This window comes from Bipolaris maydis, assembly GCF_028858645.1.
Source record: "Bipolaris maydis strain C4 unplaced genomic scaffold PSV08scaffold_12, whole genome shotgun sequence".
NCBI classification, from domain to species: Eukaryota; Fungi; Ascomycota; class Dothideomycetes; order Pleosporales; family Pleosporaceae; genus Bipolaris; species Bipolaris maydis.
Window position 1 is genome coordinate 1,150,326 of NW_027093868.1, and position 13,256 is coordinate 1,163,581.

A 13,256-nucleotide genomic window follows, 5' to 3' on the forward strand; every position below is an offset into this window, starting at 1 on the left:
AACGTCTCTTGACAAGAACGCTTGAACCTCACATGAGTATCCCTTTCGCTGCACTGGCTCTATGTAGAGACTGATATCCCTCACACGATCTAACCGTCATCGGGGAATGAGGATCTTCGTATCTTAGGTAGCCTTGATCTGACGGGTGAGAGAAGTTGTATTTAAAGCTAATTAAGGTGAATTACAATGAAGTAGTTTGTCAAGAAGACAATGATCATAGAGAGATGAACTTATATCCGCATAAAACTAAATAAAACGACTTCTGGAAAACCTCATGGAAGCTGGGTAAAGAAAAGAAATCTCTTACTCATGCCCTTCCAACCAGATCACCTGATACTTTCCTGCACCCACATATCCACAAATTGATAGAGATGATTGCCTTATCAGCTTTATCATTCCGGTCCTACACTATTGCACTCCTAGAAAGCAAGTTTGATGCCTTCAAACCAGGGGTGTTCCAACGCCTGAGCAGTAAATCGTCGTGAGGGGTCCAGATTATTCAATCCTCGGACCAAGTCCTTGAACGTCGAATCAACACCCGTCCGCTCTTGAAACGGCACATATGGGTGGGAATCTGAGACTCGATCTCCCCAGTGTAACTTAGGAGCCAAGCGCTTGAGCCCCGTATCCTCATCTTCGACAAGCTTAATATGCTCCATGAGAGCATCTATTCCTTCTTGGTCACTAAAACATGAAACCCGAAGCTGCCGGCGGATGCTCAATTTTGATGCACCTTCTGATTCTTGTGACTCAAAATCGGCATCGCGGCCTAGTATAACCCGCCCCAGGACAGTATAGATTCACTTCACACGTTGGCAGTGGAACTATCTTACTTATGTTAGCACTTACTACAAGCCCTAATGAAAATAGGTCAGTTAGCTTGTTAAGCGCTGCTATAAAGTTGGCTTTAGGGCTACGCCTGTTATTGTTCCCAGCCATGGTTCCTGTAACCCAGACATCCTTCGGGAGGTGACCTACACACTCAAAATCGGAGATCTGCACCTTCTCAACCAAGGTATTCTAGTAAATCCTATAGTAGTTGATCAAGAAGTTATTAGCTTTAATATTTAAAGAGAATTAACCATTCATGTTGGCATTAGGGAGAGCCGGAATATTATGTTTACCTAAATGGACAATATCGTTGTCGTACACATCTACAATACCATGCAATATGGCTTTCAGGATTTTTTTTCGAGCTAGTAAAGATACCTGATCCTAAGCTAGACTTAGAAGGTCTTTATCTAGGTATTTGTATACGAGTATGGGTCGATCAGGTATAGTATCTACTGGCAGTCGAACGCGAGGAGTATGAGGAAGTCTCGGTCGGATATCCTCGTTGAAGCTCAAAAAGATGTTTTTACATATGTCCTTTAGGATAAACTTCTCATTTATGGATCTTTAAAAGTATTGATTATCAGAGGAAGTACAATATGGAAGGTAGTTCGAAAGATGCCAGCCAAACGCGACTACTACTATGTGGTCTGTCCTAGATCATCACCCTATCACCCTATTACTAATAGGCTAGACTCATCTCACCAGCTACGGCGCTGCACATCTCGAAACTGGTATAAAACAACTCATACAGCCCGCCTCTAGCTTCTCTTGTTGTCTATATTAGATTATTAGCTCTATAGCGTGCGCAAAACGCCTATACAGTTGTCTTTTTTCGTCTATACACTACATATCCTCTATTAATAACTCTTAGTGTAGCCGTGGCTGTCATACTAGACTTAAAAATAAGATTCGATTAATTTTATTTTTCTAGCACATACGTCCATAGATTTCTGGCCCAGGGAAACCCGTTTGATCTTCCGTACTTAAGCAGTTAATCGGCGGATTAGTAGCTAGGTAGGTGACTACTAGCGAATACCCGCTGTCGTATGTTTTTGTTTTGCAAATTTTTATTTTTACCCACTTCGCCTGTTACGTGGGCACGGGCCTTGGCATCTTCTTGAATATGTAAGAGCGCCCAGTTAAGCCAACTAAGTTGAGCGACCTTGATGCTGCGATTTCCATGTATGCTGGGTATGTTTTTTGCTCTTTATAACCGAAAGAAGGATGACCAGTGGAAAAGACCAATAGGCGAACCAAAAGGGTGAGTCTTGGCGTCACGTGTGACGCAGAAAACAAAGCCTCTGACTTTCACTATCGAGCCCTTAAAAATCAGCCTGTGGAGTCGTATGTCCAGTGTGACCTTCAATCTTCACTTGTATCCATAGATTACTACTAATTTATTTCCTTGGCCCGCGCATACAGGAAAGGTTGGAGATCTAACAAGATATAGCTAGGATTTCGATAAAAGGTGAACACAAAAGATTCTTGTGCCCTATTTCCATAATAGGATTAGCTCTGTTCAATAGATGTAATAGCTTGAGGTAAAGCTAAATTCCTAGCGGCAGCGAGAGTATGCTGAAGCTCTGGAGATATAGTGAGTGAGGTGGACGTGCTTGTGTGTAGCGGGATAGCACTTCTCATGGCATTGTTGAGAACTTCAAGATCTTATTTGGTAGGCGAATTATCTTTCCCTGGGTACCAATATTTTTCGGTTGATAAGAGACGTGTATTGGGCTGAACTCGCACACTGTTCCCGTCACTGGAAAAGAGGTACGTCTTGGTTTGACGGGTTTCAATGAGCATGCATACAATGTTCCCTGTATCCATTATTACTACTAATAAAATTGCGAAGTAAAATTATTTTTTGGGATCTGCTGGCGATTGCAGCTATATAACGGTATATGCGCTGACCGTATCTTGGAGCCTTCGCCATCCAGTCGTTAACTTCTTCATCTATCGCAGCAAACCCCGCAACGACCTAGCTGTTGAAAATTACCACTCTCGATCAATTGTTATTTTTGTGACCAGACTTCGCTTCCAATATGGCGACAAACAGCAGTCATGTTAGGATATGGCGAACGCCAATGTACTTGAGCTGTCAATATTGTTCGTCTGGCTAATCTGGGTCCTCTGATTGCCCATTTACCTTGCACTTTTGGCTCCCTGCCATGAGCCATCTGGTGTTTGGCACAGAACTAGGGAATATAACCTCTTTGTGGAAAAGCCTCGTTGCGAGACGCTGTAGATATTCAAAGGATTGATGTCCAAACGCTACACTGGCGGAGTGGGTGGAGCAGAGCCGATCAAGGAACCTACCTGCGCCATGAAATGAGACATTTTCAGGTCTAACACTTCAAGGTTTTCCATCTCAAAGACAAGCCATGTTAGGGGCTCAGATGTCCCTTGTCCGCCATCGAGCCCAGGAGCCACGTCTTCTTGATGCAGTTGACGAGATTGACAGCATATAGTGTTAAAAGAGCAGTGGCTCGTAACTGTATCAAGGATTAGGTCAAGAGTTGCGCCTCGTGTATGCCGCTGTATGACAGTTTTTGTACCTCACTTTCCCCCAAGACAGCAGCGTTAATATTAATTGCCTCATGACAGACGTACGGGATGTAGTTGGAATTGGAGTTGAACAAGTGTTGAGATCGTACGCGAGGGTTTGTTTTACTTATGAGCTGGTGATGAATGGTGAAGAGAAGGCTTGTAGGCCAAGTGGGGCTTAGCGGCCTGACTCGAAAGGGTGGGTGAACGCCATCGTGAACATGAACATCACATCGTTTTTGTAGTCTCTCGTAGTGAATTTTTTGCCATATATTGGCTTCATTTGCGCCTCCCAAGAAGCCACACATGACTTCAATACAACACCGCTGTAGCCAACAAAAAGCCTCCTTGAAAGGTGAAAAATAATTCTTTGTCTCATTGTCTGTAATATCAAATCTACCAGAACGCTCGTACCTATGGCTATGTCTCATTCTGTATTTCTTTGTCTTACACCTTTACAGCGCCATACGCACTTAGATCATTCCACGCGAACAGAAGGACATCCTTTTCAATACAACTCTTATACTTCAGTAGCACCCCTTCTGCGAATCACTGAAGTGCTGAGTTCACGTTTCAGATCCTCGATAGATAAAAGAAGCGCTTGTAGCGATCTCAAAACATTCGCGATAGCGCAGTTGAGCAAGTCCGATACATAAGGATGGCTATTTCGAAGATAATCGCCAATCCCTTCAGAAAGAATGACAACCGCGTGAAGCGACATACGCATAACACCAAATGGGTAGCTGATAGGGATAAGATGATAAGAAAGCAAACAGGCTCCAAAGCTCGTTTGGAGCAATTCTCAAAATCACCTTTGAGCCGCAAGAATCAAGAGGCGTTTTATTCCAGTGACTCAGAAGCTCATACTCTTTCTCTGGAGGAACTCCAAGTTGGAATTGAGAAGACAAACATCTCTGACAGTTCTATAACAAGGTATCGCTCTGGAAAGAACATGTACAACTCCAGATTGAAAGGCGAAAACCAAGCAATATCGACGGCATGGAAGTCTTGTCAACAACCACATAGTGAAGGCATCCTTGATCAATATACTGATCAGAACGCATCGAGCCTGTATCAAATGCTTCCGGAATCCGATAGTTCGCTGCATTCACACCGCCATGCAGTGGTTTTTTCAGTATTCCCGCCAGAAACAACTCATAGATACCATGAGAAAAATGAAAAAGAGACTAGAAACAAGCACGCAAGAAAAGACGTTGGAATCTTACAGTTCTACGCTGAACTACCTACATCTATTGAAAAATGTATGACGCAATCTGTTGATGTGAACAAGCCTCTACCCCCGGTACCGCGCATCAAACCAGCACCAAAGCCGATCCGAACGGCAGGTCTTCCTTCTTCACCTCAACCCGCCGCACACCTCAAAAATATCAAAACATCGTCCAAGAAACCCCAGTACAAGAATGAAGCGAGTCCTCAATGGTGGGCAAGACCTCGCCTGAAAATCCCTCAAGCAACCCTGAAATCCAAAATTTCATTCCCAGACCTACTCATAGCTTCTAAAAGCGGCTCAATTACGAACACTTCTGCAGATACTGTCTACATCCCAATTAAACACACCGACGCCCTACTACCTCCATCGCCATCTGAAATAACATTCAGTTCAAAGCACACCGTAAAGAAAATACCGCCATCGCCTTTGCACGCTCCAGCGTATGGTCCCACATGTCCAACTAACACCGCAGATATTAAGGTAAAAAGAAAAGCAATTGCGATACGAGACCATATGCCCCCAACACACTGGCACGATGCTTTTGTAGAATCTGCATGTGGTGCTAGTAAGTTCATCAAACAGAGTGCGAAGGAGAAGTTGGATGGAGTAGTGCATGTGAGTCGAAGAAGAAAAGGCTCGGATGTCAGCTTTATGTGTCGGGGTGTAGGGAAAGGAGGGCTTGATGCGTGCGACTAGTGCAAAGAAAAATACGGCATCGTTGCTGCCTGGCTGTTTGTTTGTATTGGAAGCTATTGGGTCTCATAGCCCTGGGTGGGGATCGCCGTAAGTTCGAGATTGCAGCTCTCCCTATGGACAGCTCAGATCGCAACCATTTGCTTCGCACAAATCAAACCTGAGAGCGGGAGCTCCGAACTGCCTAACGTGAGAGATTGATACTTATGTATCACCCAGTCAGTGTGCGAATCTGAAATCCAACCGCTTCATACCCTCGTCTTTTGTCGTCAACAAATAATCCTGCTGCTCCTCCTTTGTCATTGCATTCCATCTCCTTTCTCTTACTTTGTTCCTCCAGATGTAGAATAGCTTTACTAGATAAAATAGAACGATATTGAAGGAGCAAATGGCAAGCAATATCTTATTGCCACGTCGATAGAGAGGCTTGTCGTCATCGCGGTAGATGTTCGTTGAGATGATGTTTCCTGACTGGACAAACATATTGTAAAGAGCAGCAGAGACGGCCCGCGTTCGAACGGCATTGCTGTTCTTAGCGTTCCAGCCCACAAGGATAGCGTGACAATATGGGTAGCTTAGAAGCCCAGTAAGCAATGCGTATCTAGTCCAAGGACTGGCGTTTGAAGGCAAAGTTACTAGACCAACCAGCCAGGGGAAAATCCAGATATTGCTAATACTGCTGATAATGGCTCGCTCCTTCACTTTCTCGGAAACCCAAGTGAGGATGAGCAATTGGACGGCAAACAGGAATTGTGATGGAATCGTGAGCAAGTTAGCTTTGAAGACGGAAAAGCCGAGCTGTCGCAGGATGTACGATAGATATGTGTTTGGTGGAGCAGGAGGGATGTATGCCGTCAAACCAATAATGTAGAGCGGCCACTGCTCCCAATCGAAGCAGGATTTCAAAAGATGGCCAACGCCAACGGCTTGACGATTGTTCATGTCGCCTTTGGAAGGGCTACTAGAGTCAGCACTGTAGCAAAGGTACATGTTCTGCCACTTACTCGTCACGGAGGACTCTGTTGACAAGGATATATTCCTCGTGCTCAGTGAACCATCCGTTCTTGCCTCGAAACCAGTGCTTCGTTTGAGTCGGGCCAGGAGGCATTAGCCCCCAGGACAGAATACCAATAAAGCAGGTGATGACACCCTCGATAAGGAACCTGGCATACCACTCAGCATCGGCTCTCACAATCAGATCAAGTAGCATACAAATACTGCCATCCTGACCAGCCGTTGATGCCCCTCATCTGCAAGACACCAGCTGCAATCAAGGATCCAGCAATTTGACAAGTGCTAAGGGCGGTCCAAAAGAAAGCTAACCGCTTCGGCAGTTCGTTAGATTTCTAAGGCAAAGTTAGAACAAGTCTAGCAAATGACGCCAACTGCACACGCACGAAATAGTAGGTAAGCCATAGAACGATATCGGGGATAAAACCGCCCATTGCAGCTCCTAGTAAAAAGCGGGTTACATAGTATGCCGCTTTTGACTTCATTGCCGCCTGAGATGCGCTGACAATTGACCACGCGCAAATGATGAAAGGAATCCATCGATCGGCGCCGAGTGCCTTACTAATGAGGCCACTCGGAAGCTCCGCTGCAAGGAACGAAGCGAGAAAGATCTATATATAATTAGACTTGCTATTAGATAGATAAGTAGTGTGAGAAGTACCGTTTGTCCATAATTGAAGTCATTGGTGGTCATGTCTGGGACAAAGTAAGCTACTTGCAGTGCGTTTCTCTCACCCTCTCACTTACTCAACTCTTCCAACTACGAATACGATTAACTAAGTCATCGTAGTTAGATGATTAGAAAGAAAACTTACCATGTTGTCGGAAATAGCGCGATTGATGTTTTTCCTGTTCAAGTCCAGGGCACAAAACATCAGCCAAGCCCAGAACGTGATCCTGAGATCGAGCTGCCAAGCCGTCAGCGCTATGTTTTCTAGCTCTATTGAACTATCCTTGCTTACTCTACGGACGAGGCGCTTCTCTTCTTCGGCCGTCCACTTGTAATTTGGATCAAATCGATGTCGGTTCTCATATTTGTTTTGCTCGTAGACCTCTCGCCAATATTCTGCAACAACGGGATCACTAAAGACATGGTTGTCGCCAGAGTCTCCGTAGAGCTCCTCATTGTCCCTGGAATCCATGATTGAAGATCCCGAGTCCGTGTGTTTGGATACGGGTGCCTGCTTCTTGCCGCCACCTAGTCCCGCCATCGTGCCCGTTGGCTAAGAAAAAGTAACCAAAAAAGATGCAGGTGAATACAATTGACAAACAGAAATCAGGGTTCTGAGACGCACATGTGGTGTCTCCGAGCATCTCCGGGGCACTGTATTTAACCTATTCGAAAATACTTCTCCTCAAGACGCCGCCACAATGTCGCAACATCAACAGAAATTGACACCATGTTCGAGCGATCCAGACACATCACTTTGCCGAAGCTACAATCGGCCAAGGAGCGCCAGAAAGGTGTACCCAAGTGATACAAGAAGGACTGTGATTGGACATCGCCCCTCTTATCTGTGAATCCACTGCCCTCAAAACCGAGATCTGCTATTCAGTGACAGTCATGGCGTCACGCACGGCTCGGCAGCAGTCTGACAGCTTGAGAGAAGCCGGTACTATGGGTCCGGTGGCTTCAATGCCGAACTAAACCCTCTATATGTATGCCCTACACTGTAACCACAACCATCTGCTAGCCACTCAAGGTAGCCCTCCGAGATAGCGCAATGCAGGACCACAATTGTGGGATGCAAGCTGGACAAATTTTCCTGGATGGGCTTGATCAGAGTCTCCATTAGTTGCTGGAAGGCGGCGTTATTGATGGGGGGTGTGGTGTTCACGTCAATTTCTCAAGAATGGCGTCAGGAAACCCCATGCGCGCCAAGGCCAACGCGTAGTATTCCCGCATACAAGGGACCAACCCCACAACACAACACGAGGGGCGAGTGCCGACTTCACTGTTTGTTTGTTTTTTCGAGAATTTGGTTGAGATGCTGTTGCTCGTGTGTATGTATAAATATACTGATTGGCGGATCGTAGTACCGGTATTCAGGTAGCTGACCCAGAAAGCACGTGGCGATTATGCGCATGCTGAGATCTCACGGTGTAGATTGCAACGGATGTCATGGATATTTTACTTGGCAACGGCATTTTTATTTATTTCCGGGATGATCGGTGGGCACGTTTGACGAACACAAAAGCATACTCTTTTCCGAACGCACGGTACTCATCGCGTATACATATATATCTGCGAAGAGGCCCGCAATCTGACCGGTGATAAACTCGAGCTTTGTTTTCAAATTCTTCATTTTGACAATGTCACGTCTATGTGGGAATGTAAATCTCTGAGACAACAGATATTTCGCTCTCTGTGCGCTCAAATGATGTGATAAAAGCAGTTCTTGCCATCATACGCAACTCAAAAATAGTACAACCACTACTGCCATGACGCATTTATAACCCGTTATATGGTTTCCGGTGCTATGTAGTCATTAATTGTCAGTGGGGCTTGTGTTATGACCACTGTTCTTACACATCCATCTTGACGCACGGAGAATCTTGGAGGCCAATTTGTCTTCAAAGCTACCGCGCAGATCAGGCGGGTCCTTTACTACTGCCTTCGTGGTATGATACGTAGTGAGAACATAAAATATCCCTTTTTCTCTTTCCAAACATACATACTCGATTCCATTCTGATAAGCTGAAAGGCAGATCTAAGACTAGATAGCCCTGTTCTGGATTAACAAGTAAATGCATAACTTTGGTATGATCTCCGCTCTGCAAAACGCGTATGGAAGCTCAACACTTGGGCTGTGGTGCCCGGCAAACCAATTCCTAATTCATAAACTCTACGCATACTGCAGATAATGGTTTACACCCTCTGGCGGAACTCGTCTAGGAAATCCTATACTCCAATCTCATGCGTCAGCTGACAGATTTTGTTCACAATGAACGTCACGAGACAAGCTAGTGTCGCTTGACAAGACGTATAAATCTTTTCGTCATTGGTACACCTGAGTGTTCTGTTAAATCTCCTGACTGATAATCGACATGTACTAGCAAATAAGTCTCCTGGCCGCGAAGTATGGTAAAGGTATGGTAGTGGTCGTACGGTCTACGATTAGGGGTATGGTAAGATTGCCAAGCGTTGGGTAGTAGCAAGGTAGGTTCTTACATAACTTCAACCCTACCGAACGCTTGGCAATCCTACCATACCCTTACCCCCAACCATTTACCACCGTAAATCGACGATACAATTTTAGATGAATTGAGTCAATTTTCCTAATGCATTTAAACCTGAAAGTTGGATCTGTAAAAAAGGTGTCAATTTTCGCTAACATAGTCAGTGCTCCAACATTTCACTCTGACTTTTCTTTTCATCTTAGAGCATACATTTCTTACTCCGACCCAATCAACATATTCTTCTCCCGGTGGAACTGAGTCGCTGGGTGATAGATTCTTCTTCAAGATATAGGTTCGTTTTTCGAATTGTATAGTCTTGTAGGCTGATGGATAGACGCGTAGAGGTTTGGAAGATATGCATGTTAGGTCTATACATAGACAAGATTGAGCACTGTCTATTCTAGAAACAGACTCGCTATATTATGAGTAGTAATACTGTCATGGAAGAAAGCAATCTTAATGATCCGCTATAATGTTAATTCTACGAAGCGTGTATGAACATTGCTAGCTGTTCAGCTATTAGTCCGAAAGTGCACGATATTCATGGAGGGAGTCAAAGTACCATTGAAACAACATTGACTTCTAACTCAATCATTTGTCTTTCATAGCCCTAGTATCTAACCCGTACAAAGCATTAACATCGCCCTCTCGTTCCTAAGGCTATCTTTCAGTAAGTAGATCAAGAAAGACTCTTAAGCTGCATGCCTTACAGGCGCACACATCGCATCCCTTCTTCAAAAACCCACTTATCTAACGCCTATTCTGCTCCTTCGAAATTCACAAGCAGCCTCCCACCCCAACTACCAACAAGATACCGATATGATGTGTTAAACGGGTATAAACAAGCATCCAAAAACCTCGTCTCAACACACCCACCCACCCCCTTCATAGATCCAATAACTGTTCGCATACACACACCGCAGTGCCCCTTAGAACTTCCTTCATCGCCCCAATCCCGGGCATGACGGTGGATACGGAGTTCCGGCGGGCCAAGTATTGCCACAGAAGCCCACCAAGCAGTCGTCAATGCATTGCTCGGACCAGCATTGCTTGTAGCAATTGCAGTATCCCGAGCTGCAGCCCAGAGCCCGGTTTTGTAGTTTGGCGCCCCAACGATTACGCGTACCGGCGTTACCCGCGTAAAATGACTCTTGTCAAGTGGTTAAGCAGCTGCTCATAGAGCTGTGAACTCCTAATATAGCCTGACTGCAGGTATAGCAAAGCAATAGCTTCCCGTCTTGCGCCTACTTTCATTTCTTCAACCGGACGTCTTACACGCTAATATGTTATTGCACAATAGAGTTATATTAGCTTCACTAAGTTCTCTAGCTGCCAATACCGCTCGGTGAAATAAAGAAATTAAAGACATGATCACGTGATGAAGCGCTAACCAAAAAGGTACTAAATGGGTGGAGAGCCAAGAGTCCTACTACGGGGAAGTCTGAATACCTTCGCCTTCATCAACACCTGTCAGTGCATGCAGTTGTAGCTTCTGCCCAAAGGTTGCTAGTAACCCTTAGCACCGGCACCGTTTATATCTTCAAAATAGCAGATTGTGAATTGACGATCAGGCACATCCGAAAATAAACCCTAGGGAGATCAGGCGTGTACTTCGTAGTTTCCCGGGTGTCCTCGGAGCGCCCTGACCAAGGACTCGTAATTAGTGAGTTGCGTAATTTGCACGGCCCGATTCCGAGCTTCACAGCTGCACCACGATACATCGCTTTTGATGATAGATATTATTTGAACTAAGTATGATATGCGGCTCAAGTTGCAACAAGTGACATACTGTGTAGGTAGGATAGTTTATTAGTCCAAGCAAATAATGTTCTCGAAAAAGAAAGTGCAAAATAACCTAAGAAACATATATCAAACCATTCATAGATGGTCCCTAGCAGATGAGGGGAAAGCAACTAATCTACATACCGATAGATCCAATCTTTCTAGTATGTAAGGTGACCAAAGTGTTAGTTATTGACTGCTCTCCCCTCTCCCCGTACCTTACATCATATCCCTACCTAAGCATCCTTTGGGTCTATCACTGCCATGTCCTCTAGCTTATCTACCAAAATTCATGCCATTCTCCAAATGTGAGGTGACGATGACAGTTGAATGCACGGTGGAAGTGTGTTGATAAGACTTCGGAAGGTGGCTTTGTTCGTCCACGTGACTTTTGCCAAGACCATCTGCTCTTCTCGTCAAGCGACCAAGTCCAGGCTAGTTTCCTGGCCTGTTTCCGTCACGCGAAGAATAGAGGGATGTTGTTTTAGATTTGATGTTGAGTATAATGAGAAAGAAAGTTACCAAAGGCAGTGCGCGCTACAATGTAATGTAGCTCGAGAAGAATGCTGACCATGCAATAGGGCAACAAAGGCCAAGGTGTATTATAGCAGACCTGGTCTTCTCTCAGGAAGCATCATCTCTCGCGCGCGCGACGGCTACTAAATTCCACATCAATGTACAGTTTGCTAATTATAAAGGCGATTTTGCGGCGGGCCGGCATTGGGAAAATGTTGGTTGGTTTTTGCATCGTACGAGGACAAGATTTTTCAGGCGGCCAAAGGGCCAAGGAAAAGTATGCGTATATTGAATTGAGAGTATACATCTGCCTGCATGATCAATATCGAAGAGACAAGGGACAAGGAAGATTCAGACGAGCAAGTATCCAGAGTCGAGGAAGCGAGGCTAAAAGAGGGTAAAATTGTTTCGAAACAGGCTGCACGGCCGGGCCAGCTGGGGGATCCGCGCTGCATGCAGAGAGAACGGTTGGCCCCAGTGCTGGTTAATTATGGGATTTGGGATTCGACGAAGTGTGGGCAAAGGGATATATTTAGGTGGGATTAGCCCATCAACTAGAGGTAGCGCACACACGGCCATGTCATAGCTGGGCCATCAGCGTGTTGGTGCTACCCCACGACGCAGCCAGCAACGGGGGGCCAAGAATAAGCCTGCAGTCAGTGAGCAAGAAGCGAAACAAAACTACCGCAAGACAGCTAGTGGGCGGACGATGTGCAGATAGAGAGCGGTTTGCGGGAAGGTGGCGAAGCGGCTCGGGGACTAAGCAGCAGAGGGTGCAGGAAACATGTTTGTGAGAAGAGCACATGTAAGGCCAGACGCGAGGAGCCAGGATGCAGCTGCGCTCACATGACTTGGCAGCGGCATGGTGTCGTAGAAGCAGGGCGCAAGAGCGAGAGCGGAGCTGGGGTGCTGATGGATTGCGTACGCGTGCACCGGGGCAGTTTGAAGCTTTATGTCGGACAAGCTGCGGGCGTACGAGGACTGGAGTCAGCGAGTCGGGCGTTGGTGAGGCAGCGAGCGGCGATGCAGCAGTGCTGTCAGGGCTGATGGTGGTTGTGTGTGGACTGGATGGACTCGAGAGCATCAGCGGCAGTGGATTGGATTCAGCCGAGTGGGCCGCTAACGCAGTGGGACGGCGCTTGCAAACCTAAACCGGCCTAGCCCGCTGTTTTCTCATGCGTCGCCCAACCACTCAGCGGCTGCAACCGCCATGTTACATTTTGCCCATTTTGCGGGCGTCAAATGTCTACCAGTAATTGGGTATCAGCCATTTCCATGCCCTGCCTCGCTGCACCAGAATCCTGGGCACAAGGCGCTCCCGACGACACGCCCCCGCCGCCCGTCGTCCCATGGCTGTTTCCTCGGTGTTTCCTCGACTTGGGCCATGCTCTCTTAACGTCCGAAGGTGCTCCAGACGCCAGAGGTACATGCACCCGTCACCTCCACCTCTGACCCATCTTACGTC

At 46.1% G+C, this 13,256-nt stretch overlaps 3 protein-coding genes across 3 annotated transcripts; 1 reads left to right on the plus strand and 2 right to left on the minus strand.

Annotated features, from left to right (window-relative positions):
- Positions 1 to 419: 419 nt before the first annotated feature.
- On the minus strand, positions 420 to 939 carry PSV08DRAFT_250353 (uncharacterized protein; the record flags this gene model as incomplete). Its single annotated transcript, XM_014224258.2, has 2 exons — positions 420 to 769; positions 834 to 939. The coding sequence occupies 2 exons, from the start codon at positions 937 to 939 to the stop codon at positions 420 to 422; spliced, it is 456 nt and encodes a 151-aa protein (XP_014079733.2).
- A 3,097-nt stretch (positions 940 to 4,036) lies between these two features.
- On the plus strand, positions 4,037 to 5,088 carry PSV08DRAFT_354750 (uncharacterized protein; the record flags this gene model as incomplete). The annotated part of the gene is made up of 2 exons (XM_066092879.1): positions 4,037 to 5,049; positions 5,082 to 5,088. The coding sequence occupies 2 exons, from the start codon at positions 4,037 to 4,039 to the stop codon at positions 5,086 to 5,088; spliced, it is 1,020 nt and encodes a 339-aa protein (XP_065948617.1).
- Positions 5,089 to 5,521: 433 nt separating this feature from the next.
- Positions 5,522 to 7,524, minus strand: PSV08DRAFT_250354 (major facilitator superfamily domain-containing protein; the record flags this gene model as incomplete). Its single annotated transcript, XM_014224256.1, has 8 exons — positions 5,522 to 6,260; positions 6,307 to 6,465; positions 6,515 to 6,648; positions 6,700 to 6,924; positions 6,975 to 7,009; positions 7,061 to 7,073; positions 7,129 to 7,221; positions 7,276 to 7,524. The coding sequence occupies 8 exons, from the start codon at positions 7,522 to 7,524 to the stop codon at positions 5,522 to 5,524; spliced, it is 1,647 nt and encodes a 548-aa protein (XP_014079731.1).
- Positions 7,525 to 13,256: the final 5,732 nt, after the last annotated feature.